The sequence below is a fragment of the Strongylocentrotus purpuratus genome, unplaced genomic scaffold (genome assembly GCF_000002235.5).
Source record: "Strongylocentrotus purpuratus isolate Spur 01 unplaced genomic scaffold, Spur_5.0 spur5_scaffold_6, whole genome shotgun sequence".
Classification (NCBI taxonomy): Eukaryota; Metazoa; Echinodermata; class Echinoidea; order Camarodonta; family Strongylocentrotidae; genus Strongylocentrotus; species Strongylocentrotus purpuratus.
Genome location: NW_022145612.1, coordinates 49,422,032 through 49,441,102, shown reverse-complemented (window position 1 = coordinate 49,441,102; position 19,071 = coordinate 49,422,032). Strand labels below are relative to the sequence as shown.

The window sequence follows — 19,071 nt, the reverse complement described above, 5'->3', positions numbered from 1 at the left end:
ATGTGACGCATGGCTGCTTGATTAAAGTTGACATAATGGTGATGACTGGAACCACAAAGTATCTCAATTATCTCATAAACAACTGTTGAAAACCCAATAAACTTTGATAGAGTGCAAAGCAGAAATGTGTTCTCTTTTGGTAAAGAGGAGGGAAGCTCAATTACAATTAATTTATGAAACAGCAGGACGAACACATGCAGCCCTATACAAGGTCAACTTCTTCATTCATGAAAATCTGTAATATTTTCATTTGAATATTGGCCCATTTATACAGCCCCAAACCATTTTAAAAACATTAATATTTTGGACTGCCATTTACACTATTGATAAAACCTTCATGTATAAGAAACCGTCAGTGTTTGATAATTCTTTTTTTTAAATGTGGACGAGTTATGTGCATGCGACACTTCTCGTTGCCCTTCATGTGTTAGCAGGGAAGTGAGGAGAGTCATGTGACCAAAATACGAAGTCATTCACTGATACTTTGAGATTGAGCATTTATTCTGAAAAAAAAAAGTTTCAAAAAACACAAACTCCAGAGGTGACTTACTCAATTTGGGTTATTTGTCGTGTTCACCAGTAGAAGTTTGGGAACTTCCAACAAACCATAGGAATGTTAGACAAATCGACGATCCTTCCTTACAGTGTAAATGCGCTATGGTATCCCACATGACACAACATTTATTGTTCTATTCTGGTATGAACTCAGGAAAATTTTAATTCATTTTGTTGATAGTCCCATGTCTATCTATACTGCAGAGATATCATCACCACCTACTACCTCCATAGAGTCCTGGTAAATGAGAGATTGTATTACCAGGTTATAAATCTGATGGATTGAGGTAATCAAAAAGAAGGCTAGCAATGCTTATGCGATAAATATATCAAGAAATAAGCCAATGGATATAAAGAAACCATAAACCTGTCACCAGCATTATAACTTTCCATCTTACAGCAGCTAACTTGTGTCCAAGCCTGATTTGCATCAATACTATTATCAGCCTCAAGTAATTTACTTTGAAGAACTTCTATGGCCACTGTTACTATTTGCCTTCTCCCTGAAATGACCATAAACTAAATTGAACGAGGGCAAATTGTTTCCTTGAACATAATTAACTTATAAATGAATGATCAAAATGGTGAAAATGAAATTTACAAGTACAGAAAACATTTTGGCTCTTGCGAAAATAAAATTAAGTGAGACCATGTGAGCGTAGGTATTAAAACTTTTATGAGCAGCCAGCGGAACATTTTTTGCTTTTGTTGTAATGCTGTTGCTACCAGCACCTCACATTTTTGGCAGGAGTCCCAGAAGAGGAGAAGAAATACCGCCCCCTCTAAAATTGGGTGGCCTGCTCATGGAGCGGAGTTTGAAGAAATTCAGCTGGAATGTGACACCATCGATATGCCCGCAGGAAAAAAAATCAGAGTGCGATCTGATAGTCGGAATCACCTTAAGCAAAAATGACGGCGCAAAAATCTGACTTTTACAATGAGAAACTATCACTAGAATAGTCTAGAAACATCTGAATTATTATTTAAAACACGTCATAAAAGTCTCCCCCTTTTTTGAGGGGGGAGGGTCAATTTGTGAGGGCACACCTATTCCTTACAAGGGCACATCTATCCCTGACAGCTATGAGGCTCACCTACACTAGCCTACTTCCTACGATAACCTCTTGCTCAATTGTCTGAATCACATACCCATTGTTTTGCTCTACACGGTGGGCGCATACAACAGCTTGGGTAAGGCATAGAGAAAATACTTTGACAGATGGGCTAAGATACGCTTAAGGTGAATGGGAGGGCATCCCTAAGTGAATTGCTTGTCCCACTCTGCAATAACATGACCAGCATGATAGTATGTTTTGAGAGAGAGGCCCAGCTAGTCAAAAGGAAGATAATGTAGAACACATGAATACCATCACATGGTGCATGTACATTCATTGCCATGATTCAATAATTCATAATGATTAAATTTGCAAAATCTGTCCTGATTCAAAAGTAAACTTGATATGCTGGTAATAATAGCTCCAACGCCATACGCTTTCATAATTATCATAGCACTGACCAAAGGGAAAACATTTACAGTCTGATAATCATCTCTGTCATATTTTGTAAAAGATCTTATGAGATCTCACAGTAGCGTAAGACAGATCAATGAAACCTGAACTTTAAAAACATCCACAGAGCTCATCAGCTCGCCATCGTCACGTCATGAGGCTTGACTTCATGTTATAGCAAGCATTAACCATAACCCTTCCTAGGCACCAAACAGAATGTTCTAAAACCCACATCACAGTTATCAGCCTTAAAACCAAATTTGCAACCTAATTGGACCGTTGATTGATTGCACTGCTCTGATCGAATCCCAACACCCTATAGCTACCAAGGGAGCAGGAGAGATGCATTGGTATGGCCCCCTCGCTTGAGCCGCTCGATCCCCGACACAAATGATGACATGTGTGGTGCACATTAGCACCCTGTTTGTATGCGCTAGGCTCTCTCTGCACAAACGTGACAAAATCCATTAGATAATCATTGCTCTGCCCTTATTTCCCCCTACTCTTCCTCGACCGACCCAGTCGTTTTCACTGGTAAGCTGCTCCGGAGCAACATTTGTGTTGTTGTTCGTCGGTTTCGCTCTAGTCACTTGGGATCAAGGGAGGATGGTTAAGGTTTCTTGCCGTTCCTAAGACCCCAATTTCTCATCACTTCATCCAACTTTCCAAACTGTTCCCCCACCCCCTGTTCCTCTCCCCCTCCCCTCCAAACGCTCTATTTTCGGTTTAAGATGTCCTGGCAGTATCTAGGTCATGATGAGAGGTGTCCGTTTCAGGGGTAAGACATCAGGCCATCCAAGGTCATGTCAGCTAGATCCTTTCACATCCTTACTTCTTCTTTTAGGATGAAAAGATGATGGAGGAAAAAGGAACAAGTCTACAAAGTGTAAAGCAGCTAAGATCCCCATCAGGTGTGCATTTAAGACAGACCTAGGAGTAGCTAAAGACGCAGCAGGGTCTTTTCTTCGTACGTTTAATTATTCCCATTCTCATATCCATATATAATTTACACAAATCTATCAAGAAATGTTAATTGTTTTAAGAGATCCTCATCCAAAAAGCAGAAAAAAGTATATTGCTTCAAAATGTCCATTATAATTTCTCCAAATTTTCTCCAATGGAAAATGTGTTCTGACATAATTATTCTGAATAACAGTTGGGGAAGGGAAGGTGCTGACATACAACTAGGAATTCAACAAGCTCTGGGCCCCCAAATTTGTGAAATTTGAGGCCCTTTGCTTTGGTGCTAAGTGAAGGCAGGAGATACTCGAAAAGATATTATATTGCGTCTGTTTTATGAGACGAGACATAAATGGGCCAGACCTATGACAAAATGTAACCTTACACAGGCACTACAATTCTTCCTCTTCAACCCTTCTCCCCTTAATGTATTTTGTTGTGAATCTGGGATAAGTTAATACAATGTATTAACAAAGTAATGATTGAAGAGCATTGAGGAAGCATGATAGAAATGGATCAAGGCAATGACAAGATGTAACTTTATACAATAGCATTCATTTCACAATTCCCAGTGCAATGTATACTGCCATTCAGAAATATGAATTCTTAAAGATAAAAAAAGAAATAGGAGATATAATGTTACAGCGATTCCTAAAACAACTGGGAGCTTTCTCTTCAAAAATGTGAAAGTATTGATAAGGTTTTTTGTCTACATTGTCCATTATTCATATAAATATAAAAACTGATAACTTTTTCAAATTTTTATGGAAAATTTACATTGTTAACACAGTAATTAAGCTTGTGAACTCACTTATATGTTGACACTTCACAACAATACCTCAGCAATACGAAAAGATTGACAATTATTGATCGGCAAGGAAAGCTCATTTGGGTGAGCGTTAGACTGAAGATGGACTATTAAGCCTCAACCACTTTCCTTCCTACCATGTAATACATCACCCTCCTGAACACTTTGAAAAGTCAAGAGAGCAATGTTAGAAGGAAACAGAGCAGAATCAAGAGTATGTTATCCTTCAGTGGCATCGACATGGCTTGGGTAATCACATGATTAGATGCGATGCAAGTGGAACAAGGCAACGAAAAGAAAGAAACCGAACCCGGCCAGTTTTCAATTCCACTTCTCCCGATTTTTGACCAGGGAGATTCCTCGCAAACTGCAGCATGCTTGAGATGAAATTAGAGGATGAGGATGAGTGATGAGTGGTCGGGACTTGATCAATTTTACTCAAGATGGCACCCAAGAATGGGACCATGGTATTCTCACTGTACAAGGATGTTTAGGCATTGGTATCATCAACCTAACATGGTGTGGTGGAAGATGGTTCATTTCGATTTGATATGTATTTTGAAGAAGTTTCATCCAAAATGTTTTTTAAAATCTGCTAGATTAAGTTATTCATTTAGATTTAAGTTACTCATTTTGATTTCCCAAAAATATGAAAGGTTACTTTTGAAGCAAGGTTTAAGAAGTGGTGGAAAGGGGGGGGGGGCCTCACTAGGTAAAGGTATTCATTCTAAAAGTTAACACTTGATCATGATTTTATTTTTTTTAAATTAAAACTTTTGTGTCACTGACATTTTTAAATCTGAGTTTGAGAGTCTTTAAAGAACTGTTTGTCAACCTCTGTTTTGATATTCTGGATTCATGTAAGTCCCCACAAAGGTTTCATGAGCTCAATGAAAAACCATATAAATTCCACAAATTGATATGAAACCTGGCCATTCCCAACTGAACTATTTCTTTGACTTCAGGAAATGAAAACTTTGCTTTATTTACAAAACAAATCAAAGATCTGTGGCAAAACAAAGTACATGATGATAGAAAACCACACAATAAGCCACACTTTTCCCATATGTTCGTTCACCTACTATTGACTTGGGAAACGTAGGGGCAAAGGAAAAGATCAGGGGAGCGATTAACATCACAGTTCTTGCTACTTTGAGGATGAAAGATTGTAAATCACGAGTCGGGAGAAAAAAAACCTATCAAAGAAGGTCATGCATCATTACAAGGTTAAACTAATGTAGATTCAAGGAAAAAGATGGAAACTTTGACGCAAATGTAACCATAGAGGGCAGACGCGAACGTAACCATAGAGGGCAACAAGAGAGTTTAGATATGCATCCTTTCAAGGAAAATGTTTGCAGAGAGAAAAAAAGAAGGCAAAACACTTCAAAGTGATAAAAGGCAGAGTAAGAAAGAAAGGCACAACCAGAGACAAAAAAAAAATGGACAGGTAGATAGACAGACAGACAGATATGAGATGCTCGCATCCCCATATCTTAGCAGCTTCTGGGAGGTCAAGCAGTCAACGCCCAGACGGCAATGTCCATCCCAACTCCCAAACCAAGGCACAAACCCTCAGACCTCCTTCAAACTGCATCCATTTAGGCATTGGCAATAAACATGATCAAGGATTTATCTCCACGCAGATGCACAGACACGTGTTATTAGATAGTGGCATTCCTTGAGATCAGAAGGGAACCTGGCTTCCTTTATGAATATGCCGACGAGGGATTGTATGCATAAACAATAATATTAGCTGGGTGATGTTTTTTCATGATCTGTTTGGGTTAGGGAGCTATCACAACAAATCAGCAAAAGAATGTAGAGATTGAGTATCATCACTGGACTCATACATTTGATGAGTTCACTAATATAAGAAAATATGTATATAGATATACCTGGACGCAGGTACCAAAGCAAATAGAATATCATCCAGTGAGAACAGACATAAGGACAAGGAGAACATGGACATAGGTTAAACATTTAAAAAAGGGGGAATATGGAACAGACAAAACAAAAAGACAGACAGACAGACAGACAAATGTAGAGAACAAAAAAGGGAGACAAAATAAGTATAGGAAGGGTGGAGAGATTTTCATGACAAGGAAGGATCTATATTTAGAAGAATTAGAGCAACTTAAGCCTGTAACCTGCAGACATCTTTAGGATACTCTTCCACCAACTTCAGATTGACTAAGAACTGTGACCTTAAACTGCAAAGAATATTAGTCTAAAGATTACTCGGCTTTCCAAACAAGTTTAGCTTGACAGCCTGACCTCAAAAAGAGATACCTTTAGTGGCATTGAATTCCATAACAGCCCACTTTTGCCTAAACACTTGACTCAGTTAACACAGAAGAGAAAGAGGGCCAAACCACTCAAAATGCTGATCCATAACTTCACTTAGCTGTCATTTAAAGGGATCGTTCAACAATGTTAAATCTGAGATACACGGCCCTACGTATTATCAGTGTCTGTGATATGGTGTAATATTGAAGCCCTAAAAAAATTGCGCTTCAAAATGATCAAGAAGTGCCTCAAAAAAGTAAAAATCTTTGAGTGACCGGTTTTACCACACTCGTTTTCCACAATAGACTGTAGTGTTATGAAAACCGTCAGGCGAACGGTTTTCAAAATTTGTAATTCCAATCATAAATATCTTGATAATCAGACAGGCGATCGGCTTGTAAAAGTCATGGGGTTCCTGACTGACCCAAAGGTTTATATTTATCATTGCATCATGAGCTAAATCCAGAATTTTGTTTCAGAATCTGAGACAAAGTTACCGGATCCCTTTAAAGCAAAATACAAGCATGTACTTTTTGTATTTTGCTAAGATGTCTACTATTAATCTGAAGGGGGTCAGCTTTACCATCAATTTGAGATTTAAAAAAAATAATAGTAAATACAGCTACAAAGACAATAAGTCCTAATATGTCTCTCTCTTTGAAAAGAATTTACATTTTCTACCATATCCCTATTCAAACTAAATACTTTGATCAACATTGGCCACCAATTTGAAGGAAATGTAATTTTCCAATGAAATAAATCTTATTCATATTCATTGCTTGAGGGAATGTATTTCTAGGGAAGTAGTTTTATAACAATCTTTAAGAAAACAGTGAAACAACAATCGATAAGAAATCAAAAGGGATTTGGAAATTTCAGGGAGCAATTCTTGAATCAAATGTTTGATTGGCAGATAAATCAAAATAAAAACTAAAATCAAAGAAAATATTCAACAACAGAGACAAGATTGACAGTCGAGAATACAAAAGCACTTTTTCTGGAAAGGCGAGTATGTCACAGCCCCGCCAAACTTTTGATATTCTTTTCATTCAGGGCAGGAAAATTTTCTTTACATTCATCCCAAATGGAATAGCATTCAGGAAAAGAGAAATGTTACCCATTCAGCACTAAGCTTCCATCCAAATCTCAGAAATAAGCTTTTTCAATAAATGTAGATCAAACAAGCAATCTGTCTATCACTTTTATATGTTTGAATCTATGCTTGATGTGGAGATGCATTGATAAGGAGAACAATGGAAGAAGAGAGATTCAAGGATCTTCGGCGCAATACAAAGAAAACTTGTGAAATTTATCACATTTAGGTATATCCAGACAAATTTCTTTTTTCTAGAGCTATCACATTAGCCCCTTCTCATCATGAAGAAATGGTTTGGGAGGAATCCCTAGCTTTTCACATAATCCTATAAAAGGAAGAGTCCTTGGGATATGTTCATAATCTCTTTGCATCTTTTCATATTGATGAAAGGAAGGACAGATTATGTCTGAAGTCTACCACTATTCCTCATCTCTTTCAAATCATTGAAACCTTGGTGTGTCGCGAAAAATACCTTTCTTCATATTTCCCTGCAGCTACTCCTTATATCCTTATTAAATTGTTGTCCTGTTTTCCTTACAAACTCTTCTATCATCTTACTAAGTTTAAAGGATATGTCGCCCCATTACATTTTCTTTTCTTAAATCAAATGCTAACTTGGAGAACAACTCCAATTATCTTTAAGCCATATTTAACATTCCTATACGCAAAAGGTTAAGATAAACAACAACAACAACATTACATATGAGATGTCTCATACCATTTTTGAGTCAATTTTTGAGATGTTCTTTTGGCAATTGTAAAGAAGGAAAAAAGAGAGAAAGGGCAACAATTGACATTTACTGCTCGACTGAAACAGACTACATATTTCATTTTTCCTCTATTATCTTTGTGATTCTGAGCTACACCCTAGACAAGCCAAACACAATTTGCAATGACAAATTCGTCCCAAGTATTTCCAAGCACTTACAGAAACCCACAGAGACCTATTGCATCTATATATCACACTTAAGAAAGAATGAAGAAAACAATATTGGCAGAACTAATTTCAATTATACTGTTGAGGTACAATGAAGGCAAAAAAGAGAACGGGTCTCAATGGAGAATTGGGGCAATGACCGGACGGATAGCCGCTCTTGTTGAGAATCGTTTTCCTGTCTTTTTCTCTAGTTCAAGTTTTTCCTTCAAGCAGGGATTTTATATACATTTTTTCCCAGATTTCACCAAAATAGAGAAAAATTCCAGAACCATTAAAGATACAAAATGACTTCAAACGCAAAGAACCATGATTTCAATAACAAAAAAATTGATATGATAGAATAAACATCTCATATCACCTAGTTGATGTTGCTTTCCTCCTTTTAGTTTTACTTCCAACTCAAACTGCTTCTTGAACACTTTCTTTTATGTCATACCGGTATTTGGGACAATAAAATAAATGATTTCCCAATCAAATACTACTTCACTTTGTCTCATGTGAACAACAAATCATTATATGCCATTGATAATACTTTCAATTTAATATTAATTCATAACTATACTCCTTGTAATGAGGTAAAGGATACAACAATTTTGTTCCTTTAAAGACGGATATAATGCTCTAAGCTTTTACAAGACCTATTGTTAAGCGATGCGAAAAGGCAAAATCAAAACACAATAATGACCGCCTCAACACAATGAAAGAATTCCAAACAGTTTCCAGCTGGTTTGAGATTTGAAATATCGCTTTCGTCATAATTGGGGCAGTTCTTTCATAAACGATTCCTTTCTTTGAAAATGATATTGGTATGGGTGGTCTAAAAATACTCTCACTTGCCCATTAATACGCTCAGAAATACTGTTTGTCATTTTGCGATATCAAACAGCTTGCCGAATCAGGAGATTCTATGAATATTTTCATGTTGATTTCAACTTCTTTACTGTATGTTCTTTACATTTCCATTATACATTCAATTTCTTCTATTTAATTGCATCGGATATCCGAGCTCTCCCTGAAATGCCAATGATAGTTTCATGACTCTCTCTTATAATTTGTTCCTTACAAAATGTTTTTTACTCGTTGATTTAAATTATTTTCTCATTTTGTAACCAACCAACATTTTCTAAACCTTTTTTCTCTCCTAACATTTTCTAACAATCCACCATAACATGATACCAACATTTGAAAAAAAACACAGATTTCATCAATTATGCATAACTTAACTATTCCGATTATGAATATAAAATCCTGAGAACATTATCCACAAATCCATCACCACTACTCATCAAAAACAAAAATGTCATCCTAAGAAAAGAGAAAAACAAACCAGGAGAAGGAAATAGAGTACATTATGGAAAGACTTTCTCCAGGGAATGACAGATGGATGCACACATCCAGATGTGTTATTGATGATGAACATTGTAAAATCATTATCGGCATCATCACTTGAGTAAAGAGAATGTGACAGAGATAAAAAGGGTGGCTTACCCACCCACACACTTCCTCCATATTCCCTTGCAAGTAGGAATAGTTTGTGATTGCACCCGACCAGCTTACATCATTGTCAGCAATTATTTTATAATTTTTAGTTTTGGGACACACACAGGACAATAATTCATTTTCAATACTATATACAGAAATAGAAGGCATACTGTAAACATTGCTAAGATCTTCCAAACTTTGCCATGTACGATGGATGGAGAAAGTGTGCCTATTCGCATGAATTTTACAGAGCTTTATGTTACTTTCCTTCTTAGGAAGTACAGACAGGCTATTTACCTTTAATTTATGCAACCAAAGGCAAGTTTAACTTTTTAATATGATGTGTTTACCTAGAAATTACATATACTTTTGATGAATGCAATATTTTCAACTGACAACCTAGAGAAAGTATATTTTGTTAACTGGATGCTTCTATCCAGCTTAGTTTCTGAGCATAGGGCTTCTACCCAGTGTATACATACTATCAATGTATGTAAATTTGCAGTTGGAAACCTGGGGCAAGTTTAGTGTTTGAACATGATGCTTCTCTCCTCAAAGAAATGAAGAAAAAAAAGGGGAACAGGGGAGGGGGTGGGGGGTAAGAAGGGAAAAATGTGAGAGTGAAGTGAAGATTTCTCTTGAGCTTACCTCTGGGCTTGAGTTGGGTTTGGTGATCCACGCTGATGCCGCGTTGGGCTGAAAGGTGAATGGACCCGAGAAGGCTTCATTTATTGCCTCCAAGGTGAATGCGCAGACAGCTGAGCCATGGATGCTGTTGCTATAGTAACGGAAGGGAAAGAGAGGGCATCATCTCTAGTGTATGTATGTATTTATATTTCATACAGCATGGATGCAAAATTCAACAATGCATGTTTGGTTGGATATGGTGGAAGTAATCAGTTTCTCTCTGTTAAGGTTTCTCTTCTCTTCTTCAAATCTGCTCCTTTCCTAGAGTCATACTCTACTCTAATCACGACGTTATTCACTTTCCACTTCTCTCTTCTTCACTTTCTTTACATCACTTTACAATGGTGGTAGTCATTCATTTACGACAACTAATGAAATGAAATCAATGTGTAATAAAACCATCAACTTCTGAGTGAACAACCGATGACAGAAGAAATTTTATTCAAATTAATACAATCTAACAATGAGGAATAAGAAATTTTACCTTGGCGTTGAGAAAACTGTGTAGATGATCCCGGTTTCATTGTCATAATAGGTACTTTCTGTGTAGGAGAACATTTAAGATAGACACAAATTGTAAAAACAGTATTTCAAAGCCATGTTTAATAAGTATGATAGAATAAGAAAATGCAAAGAAATATGAAAATACCATGAATAATAATGGTAATAACTTAAGTTTCTAATTTCACTTTGTCAATCAACAGTCTATACGATTGAGTATTCTTATATATTTGAGAGATATTGTCAAATGTCTATATGCATAGTTTGCTTCTTGGAAAGAAATTGCTTTTGTATACAACTAACCAAGTGGATGAAAATCAATAGTCAATTTGGTTATTCAAGCATAATCCAGTGAATCTGGTCGATGTGGCTCTGTGGGGATCAGATTGAGCACTTAAAAAGGAGGGAGCCAAGAAAAAGAAGTAAGGTTCATACGAAAGTCATCAACATTAAGTTTAGGTCATGGTTTTAAACTTCAAAAATTATCTTGAAGTAAGGGACAGTGCAGATGCACCTGTTGTTGCGACACTGGAAGTATATCCTCAGAAGTTTATGTAACGATAACTATGAGCAGCAAGGTATCCTCACTCTAAATAATGTGCCATACAGACGCAACTAACTTTGAGCTTATACCAGTTTAAATGAATGCTTCACCCCCCCCCCCCTTCTGGCTTGTAGTTAATTAGTTGTTAATCAATTGTTTTGGTATGGTGTGAACCTCTTCGTTGTCAGTGAGGCATTGTTTATAACTGTGATATTTTGCAAACTCAATGTTTAAAACTCTGACAGTGCCATGTGAACATATCCAAAGATTGCCAGACTGATTTCATGTCTGCATAAACAACGTCAGCATATAAAACAGCTAAATTTAGCCCAAAATAACAAGACACGGTCTTACATGCGTTTTTTATGTTGCTTGGGTCATGAAGAAGTAAGATAATGGGAAGGAGGCAAGATGTCGGGAGGGGGGAGGGGGGAGGGGGGAGGGGGGATCCGGAGGGGGAGGAGGGAGGAGGGAGGAGGGGGGCTGTAAATATAGAAGGATATCCTGGGGGTCTTGTCTTTCATTATATCAGAGAGGCAATCAGGTTGCTAGGAAGACAGATGGATGGATGTCTCTCGACTTGCTTCATAAAGCAGACAGTGGACATTAGACTTTCATCTCTTTTTCGCATAATTAATGCTCCACAAATATGGGAGCTAATAATCATACACGGAATATAAGATATTCATAAAAATTCTAATCATTCATGAAATTGACATGAAATCGACAGGAAATTGTGTCATACTTTACCTATTTCATTGAATGAGAAGGGAATCTTGCCAGGGATAGAGCAGTTCAGACGAGCCTTGCGGAAGGTTGTCCAGTTCTCCTCCAATAAGAAGTTTCCTCCATTATCACTCTGAAAGAATTAATACGTTAACAATTACGTTAAAAAATATGTTTAAAAATGCATTACGATTACCAAAAGTAGATCAATTTAACATCATTTTGTATGTATTTTGGTAAGTTTTGTTTTTGTTCAATTTCATTTGGATAAGAGGGAATGGAAATGTTTCTAATGGACATGATCAAAAGTTTTGAGTAGAGTACAGGGGCATGACTGAATTTCATCTATAGGTATTAGCCCTTTTCTGGTGCCTATTCCTCAGACAATACTGGCAACAGATCCGAGCAGAGGGATCATAATCATATATTCTCCCTCCTGTTTCTTCAACGGTTTATCAGATCTATGAAGATTTGGTGAATTCCTAGAAGTACAATCGTTATGACATTAAATAAAAAGTCTTGGTGCTCTCGCTATTAGTAGAGAGGTGGAAAGCCTACAACTTTCTTTCTGTTTATTTTCCCGTGATCCCATCACTCTAATTCAGGAGTAAAGAATGATCTCCCTCAAACAAACCGATCGCCAAGGTCTCTCGGCTAGTCTTTGCCAACATTTCTCCAGCGATCCCAATCCAAACAAGTCTTTGATATTAATTGCGTTTTGAAACCTTACATCTGTCAGTCATAAGACAGATTTAATGCAGGGGTATTTGTCCTTTGTATAAACAAATGTCACTGCTTTGTTATTGTTACAACATAGATGTGTACGCTATGTTACATGTATGTGGAATATGTACCCAAGTACAAGCAAACAAAATGGGAATACTGAAGTGTATATAGCACAGCTCGGAGAATGAGAAAGAAGTACTAATGGAGAGGAAGAAAAATATATTAAGAGACAGAGGAATGACAAAGAGCCATAGGGAATCAAAGGAAAGGAAGAAATACAGTTAGCAGATCGAGGAAGAGAAAGACAAAGAGAGGGAGAGAGCAAGAGACAGAGAGATTAAAAGGGGGGGGTATTTGAAACATGTTGTCCTATACAAATTTGATTCTGCACTAGTGACTTTTGTCATCTTTTTAAGAAATGCAGGTGCTTTCTCAAATATCCCTGGGCTTATAAAAAGATAACAGCAGAAGACTAATCATACCCCGAATATGTCTATGTGGCAAAAATGTATAATGCTTCCCTTTCAATAGAACAAATACTATATTCCTAAAGGAATCATAATTTAAGCACTGTATGACATTTTTTGACACAGTAAATTGCCTTGCAACCCAGAACAACACCTTACAACCTTCTTAATTTATTTGATACCAGGGGAGCTGTAACAACTTAGCAATCAATGTTAATAGGTCTGTAGGAATGATTATGTGCAAGGCCTTCTCAAAGCGGTCCTTTGTATTTGACATTGGAATTGAAATTAAGTGGTTTTCTAACCTTCTCTGTATCCCTGTTGGAATGGAATTATTTTGGTAATTGACAACAATTTAAATTATGACCCCCCCCCCCCCCCACCTGATAAAAGCAATTAAGAAAAACAACAACACATGCATCAATATCTGCTGAACTTTGGAACAAACTACCTTTGCAATTGCATGTCAAAAACTGTCAGACTGTAAACCAATTCAAAACTTGTCTTAAGACACATTTATTCAAAATTGCTTTTGATGATTAACTTATACTATGTTCACATTGATGTATATTTCATATGTATTGTAATTTGTAGGTTTATTTGAAACTTTTTGTTTTGGTTAATATGTAATTGTTCATCATTGTATTTTGTTTGTTATAGCGTTTAGAGACTTCGGTGGAAAGCACTTTATAAGTACCATATTCATTATTATTATTATTATTATTATTATTATTATTATTATTATTATTATTATTATTATTATTATTATTATATCTATTTGAAGCCTAGTTTAACATAGGCAACTTCATAAATGCGATAACAGAATAATGGGACAGTAAAGCATACTACTTGTTCACTTTATAAGTAACTTTTGATGTCGATGGAATGAAAATTGCTTACAAACAAGTGTATTCCTGGATAATAAGGTTCATTATCTTGCAATCAAAGTGGCTTTCACAATTTACAAGAAAGTAATGTACCATAAAGACAAGGAAATTGGATAGACAAATATCAGCAGCTAACCAACATTAAGGCGGCATGTATTCTGATCAAGATCTATTGGTTGATTTAGTTTGAGAGCTCCGTGTCACATCCAGTACTTTATCAGAGTGTTATTTCGTAAAGAAGACGTGCTCTTGATCTTGGCGTTTTCCTCCATCATGATGTTATTGGCACAATGTACTTTCACAAAGGGGCAATGTTACTTTAGGATAATGCACTTCTCCAGTCCACATGCTTTTAAAGGTTTACAGGATTGTCTACGGCATTTGTATTTTGTCTGCTACTGCGTAAATATGAAATGATCGTACATGTATGTAGTGAGTGTTTAATGTCATCTGTCCAGCGACTGTATTTAGAAGGTAACAAACCTTATTTTTCACCAAAGAAAGAATTCTATTCTGTAAGATGATTGTTTTCTTTCATTACTTCCCATTCTTCGTCTCAAGTCATTTCCTTCTTCAAACATATACATTTCTATTCATTGAGAAAAGGTTTGAAAGCATTCAGTAGGGTATTTATCTACTAAACAGTTTGTACATCAAAAAGAAACAGTTTTGGTGCTTCTGCACAAGCATGTACTGCTATCATTACTACTCTGAAAGGATTTTTAGAAGAGGACAACACAAGTAATTAGTGGTTACAAAGGGCTTCTTGCCTGAAAGAAAGGAGAGGATCTATTCAACATCTACTTTTTCTGTATTGATTTTTGGCCAGATTTTTTTTCTTCCCACTTTCATTTAAAAAGAATGGATGCAAATGTTCTTATTCGTACATGTACTTTTCTATTCTCTAAAAATATGCTGGCAAACATTCAGTAGGGTATTTACCTCCTCATCAGTTTGAAGGAAAATAAAAGCAGTTTTGGTGCTTCTTTTCAAACATGCACTATATGTTCATTCCCAAGGATTCATACAAGAAGTAACAATTTAAACATCCTGCGAATTGAAAGAAGAAAATGTACTTCTTTAAAGGAATAATGGACCAAGCATCCTTATATCGCTTCATGGATGTTTTAGCAGAAGACATGTTTGACGAGAAACCATTGAGAGAATTCAATGTAGCAGAAATGCAACTAATTTGCCATTTGATGGAGTGTCTGTGTCCTTAATGGAAAACTAAGTATGGATTAAGTCAGTATTATATCACTAGAAAGCTTGACAAAATGTCATTACACTAAATCAAAGTGAGGCCTTTTCATGAGATCCCCTGCTGAGTGCAAGAAGGGTGTACAATCATACTTTTGCATGGATTTAACACCGTCTGGCTCTCAGAAGACATTCTTAAGAGTTAAATGAAGAGGAAGTTTTACAAGCTTGCAACAATTGTTGGCACTAGCTAATGGGGATTAAAAACAGGTTGTAATCTTTCAACAGCCATCATATGACAAGAAAAACTCAATGGTGCTTTCATTCAACTGAGACATAACAAATCAATGTTGAATGCTGTACATTAGCAGAGGTGGTTTGTAAGTAGATTCACTGGATGCAATACATAATAGAACATTAAAAAGTGGAGTTTAAGACCCCTGCATTCCCATTTCCAGGGAGTTGGGGGGGGGGGGGGTGGGTGGATGGAATATAAGCCCATTTTTATAGATGGTGAAGCTTTGGTGAATATGGCTATTTTATTCTTGACTACTGCTTACTTATTCATACAATGTTGGTTAATCCTAAATTGTGGTAGACTTCAAAATGCCACAGAATTTGGTTCCAATCATTCCTTTTTGCTAAGAGGAAGCTGTTACTTATTTGCACAATTATTTGTAAATTTGTCTGGATCTTTCAACATCCATTTACATTCTGATTAAATCTTCAAATAGGTCTAATCTATGAATTCAATGGAACATGCAAGTTTCCAAATTCACATGTGTCAAGATCTGGATTTTACATCAGTCTGCATGCCTTTCCTGAACTGACCCTCAAATATTCAGGCAAATTTGGTCTATTTGCTTTGAACTTGGAGAGTGACAGTTGCGGATATCAAGGGGTAAAATACCATGGCATGCTACCCAAACAGTTTCATATGTTCTCTGCTTTATCCTCTCCACATCTGGAAAAGAAATCAGTCCTCAAATTTGCCCCCTTGTTTGCGTTCCCACCACTTATACCAACATAAATCGCTATAAGTGGGACCCCCGGTAATGAGCGATGAAAGAATGACAGTTTTGCCCACCCCAATCAAGTGATGAAAAACAAGAAGTATTCATATTTTGATTGCATCTCTCTTCTCCTAACACCGCGGGAGGTGGTGTTTACTACCAAAGTCAAATACACCATGCAATATTTTGAGGGGTGCAATTTTTCACCCCCAGCAGTCCTCATATCAATATTTCCACATAATCTCCATTAATAATGACCAGACCAGTAGGAAGTTTTCCATTCATTTTGTCAAGGCTGATTAGGAGAGTTTGTCAATTGTCAGGGTTTTAAATGTTGTGAGAAAAGTTCAAATTTGAAGTAAAATGTAATTGATCATGGCAATTTTGATTGCAGAAACAGACGGAGAAACACAACACGCTTGAAGAAAGAAATATGGAGAAGGGGATAAAGATTACCTTGAAGGTAAATCAATTGATAGAAAAATTAAGTTACACTCCCCTTTACCCAAAACAAAAAGATATATTTTACAATTTCTAAAACATTGAAAAAGCAGGAAGGGAATGATGAGTTTTGACAGATTCTAGAGCGGATATAAATTGGAAATTTCAACTACTAAACAATTGCCAAGTCATAATGATGAAAAAACAACATTGTCCATGGGAAATCACCCAACTGACGTAGGTTTCATTCAAAGAGGTTGCCGTGGATACAGATTGTAAATTCATCACATTTGTTTTCTGAAAATTCATAAATAATAGCATTCTGATCCTACCTTGCATACTCGGGCGACTCTTGAGTAGATGATCTGAAGGAGAAAATGAGGAAAGATAAAAAAAAAATAAAAGATTTAATTTTTGTGCATAAAAACTTAAAAGGCATAAATCAAATTCATTTGTATAATTTTTGTATTTGTATACCAGAGTACTTTTTATAACATTCATAGGAAACATAAGATGGGGAAACTTCATATCCTCTTCTATACATAAAAGAGTAAATAATTATTAGAAGCATATACTCAGCATTTATTAATGTAGTACATGCTCATGATTTTAGGTTTACTCCTGTTTGTTAATGTCATCAAACTATTAAAAGTGCAGTGAAATTGAACACCATGGCATGATTTTTTTCATCTCGTCATCAAAACCGATATAACCTCAATGTGCGTAAAGCCCGCCTTCCCACAATCCTTTAGCTAAACTCATGTGGTTAATGACGAGGAAACAATGCATCATCACCTAACGTACAGACTTGGCAGTTGCTCTTCTCTAATCTGCATTCATGGAATCAAATTTTAGCGATATTAAAAAAAATGATCATGTCTCTTTACTTCATGACATCATAAGATTAATATTTGAGGTCATTATATAAATCGCTGAATTTTGAAACGTTTAATGTCTAGTTAAGTGGAGGAGAATGAACACTGAAAAGAACATGGACTTCACTCTATCAGATGCTTGGACATTGATGCTATAAATTAATGTCCCCCTAAAGAGTACTGACACCACATATTAGAGGAGACGAAGGGAGATTCCCAATTTCTTCATTTTTTTAAACAAAATTTAATCCTTTCTGTCTTGAAAATGTCCTTTACTTTAATATCAGATGCTTGGACACTGACTACACAAGATAATGTCATGCTGCAAAGCAGAGTTGCCACATATTAACTGGAGGAGGATTCTCTAATTCTCTTCATTATTAAACAAAAGTTAACCTTTTCTCTGTTACAAATTTCACTTTACTACTACGACTTCATATGTAACAAGTGCAAAAGCAGACCTGCACATATCATGAAGGCAGTGTAAGGGTTAATGACATTGGTAATATCTAACATGTGTACATGACATGTGACAAGGGATTTATTCCCCTTAGCTGATCCTCTGGTAAACCTCTCTCTTCCTCTCATCTTTCCTCCCCTCTTTCCTTCTCTTCCTTCCTCTCATATCGCATTCCACCCTCCAATATTACCATTAAGTCTCTCACACCTCTAACTGGTTACCCCTCTTTACACTTTTCCCTCTCTAACACAGTTTTTAACACTACTTCAAAAATCATAAAGTGATGAAAATGCAGCAAATAATACACCTTTCCCCCATTTCACTATATCTGCAGTTAGAATGAAATTATAACTTGTAATAAGGCATCAGTAGTCCAAATTTTATACTGATTTCAGCACAACTTTGCATTTTCGTAACATGTGCAACATAGGTAAGGGAGGGTGCTATCTGTGAAGAATATCTTTGATCTTTACTACCATTGTAACTATTCAAACACATTTTGCAGCCAAGAGCTCTATTTCACCCATTTAGATTGAATTTCTGTTGACTTGGTCAAGTAATGAGATACTCATACCTGAGCCACAAGAATCACATGAAATTTGTAAGGCCTCATTGTAATTACCTGCCACAAATCGTCTGCTGAGAGCCAGAAGGGCATTAACTCTCATTTGTTTATATCAAGTTAATGTCCTTCTGGCTACCAACAGAAAATATGCTTTCAATGAAGGGGACCTTTTCATAATCATATCATAAAAGTAAGTTCCTTTGAAATTCTGAGATATGCTATGTCTTAGATTTGAAATGGTATGGCAAAAAGAAGGAGAGGGATAGATATCATCTGCAAAGAGCAATACAAGCATTAACTTATATATTTATACACATATATAACGCCGTTCTGGATCTTAACAG

At 36.3% G+C, this 19,071-nt stretch overlaps 1 protein-coding gene across 1 annotated transcript in view; it reads right to left on the bottom strand.

The window, feature by feature from the left end:
• The window catches only part of LOC580797 (semaphorin-5A), a 103,337-nt gene that overhangs the window by 33,811 nt on the left and 50,455 nt on the right, over positions 1-19,071 (bottom strand). Inside the window, exons 7-10 of the mRNA XM_011664005.2 lie at positions 17,160-17,192; positions 12,118-12,226; positions 10,807-10,864; positions 10,284-10,413 (exon numbers count right to left, since the gene is read on the bottom strand). Of these exons, the coding sequence (XP_011662307.1) occupies positions 10,284-10,413; positions 10,807-10,864; positions 12,118-12,226; positions 17,160-17,192 (330 nt within the window). The remainder of the gene's footprint in view (positions 1-10,283; positions 10,414-10,806; positions 10,865-12,117; positions 12,227-17,159; positions 17,193-19,071) is intronic.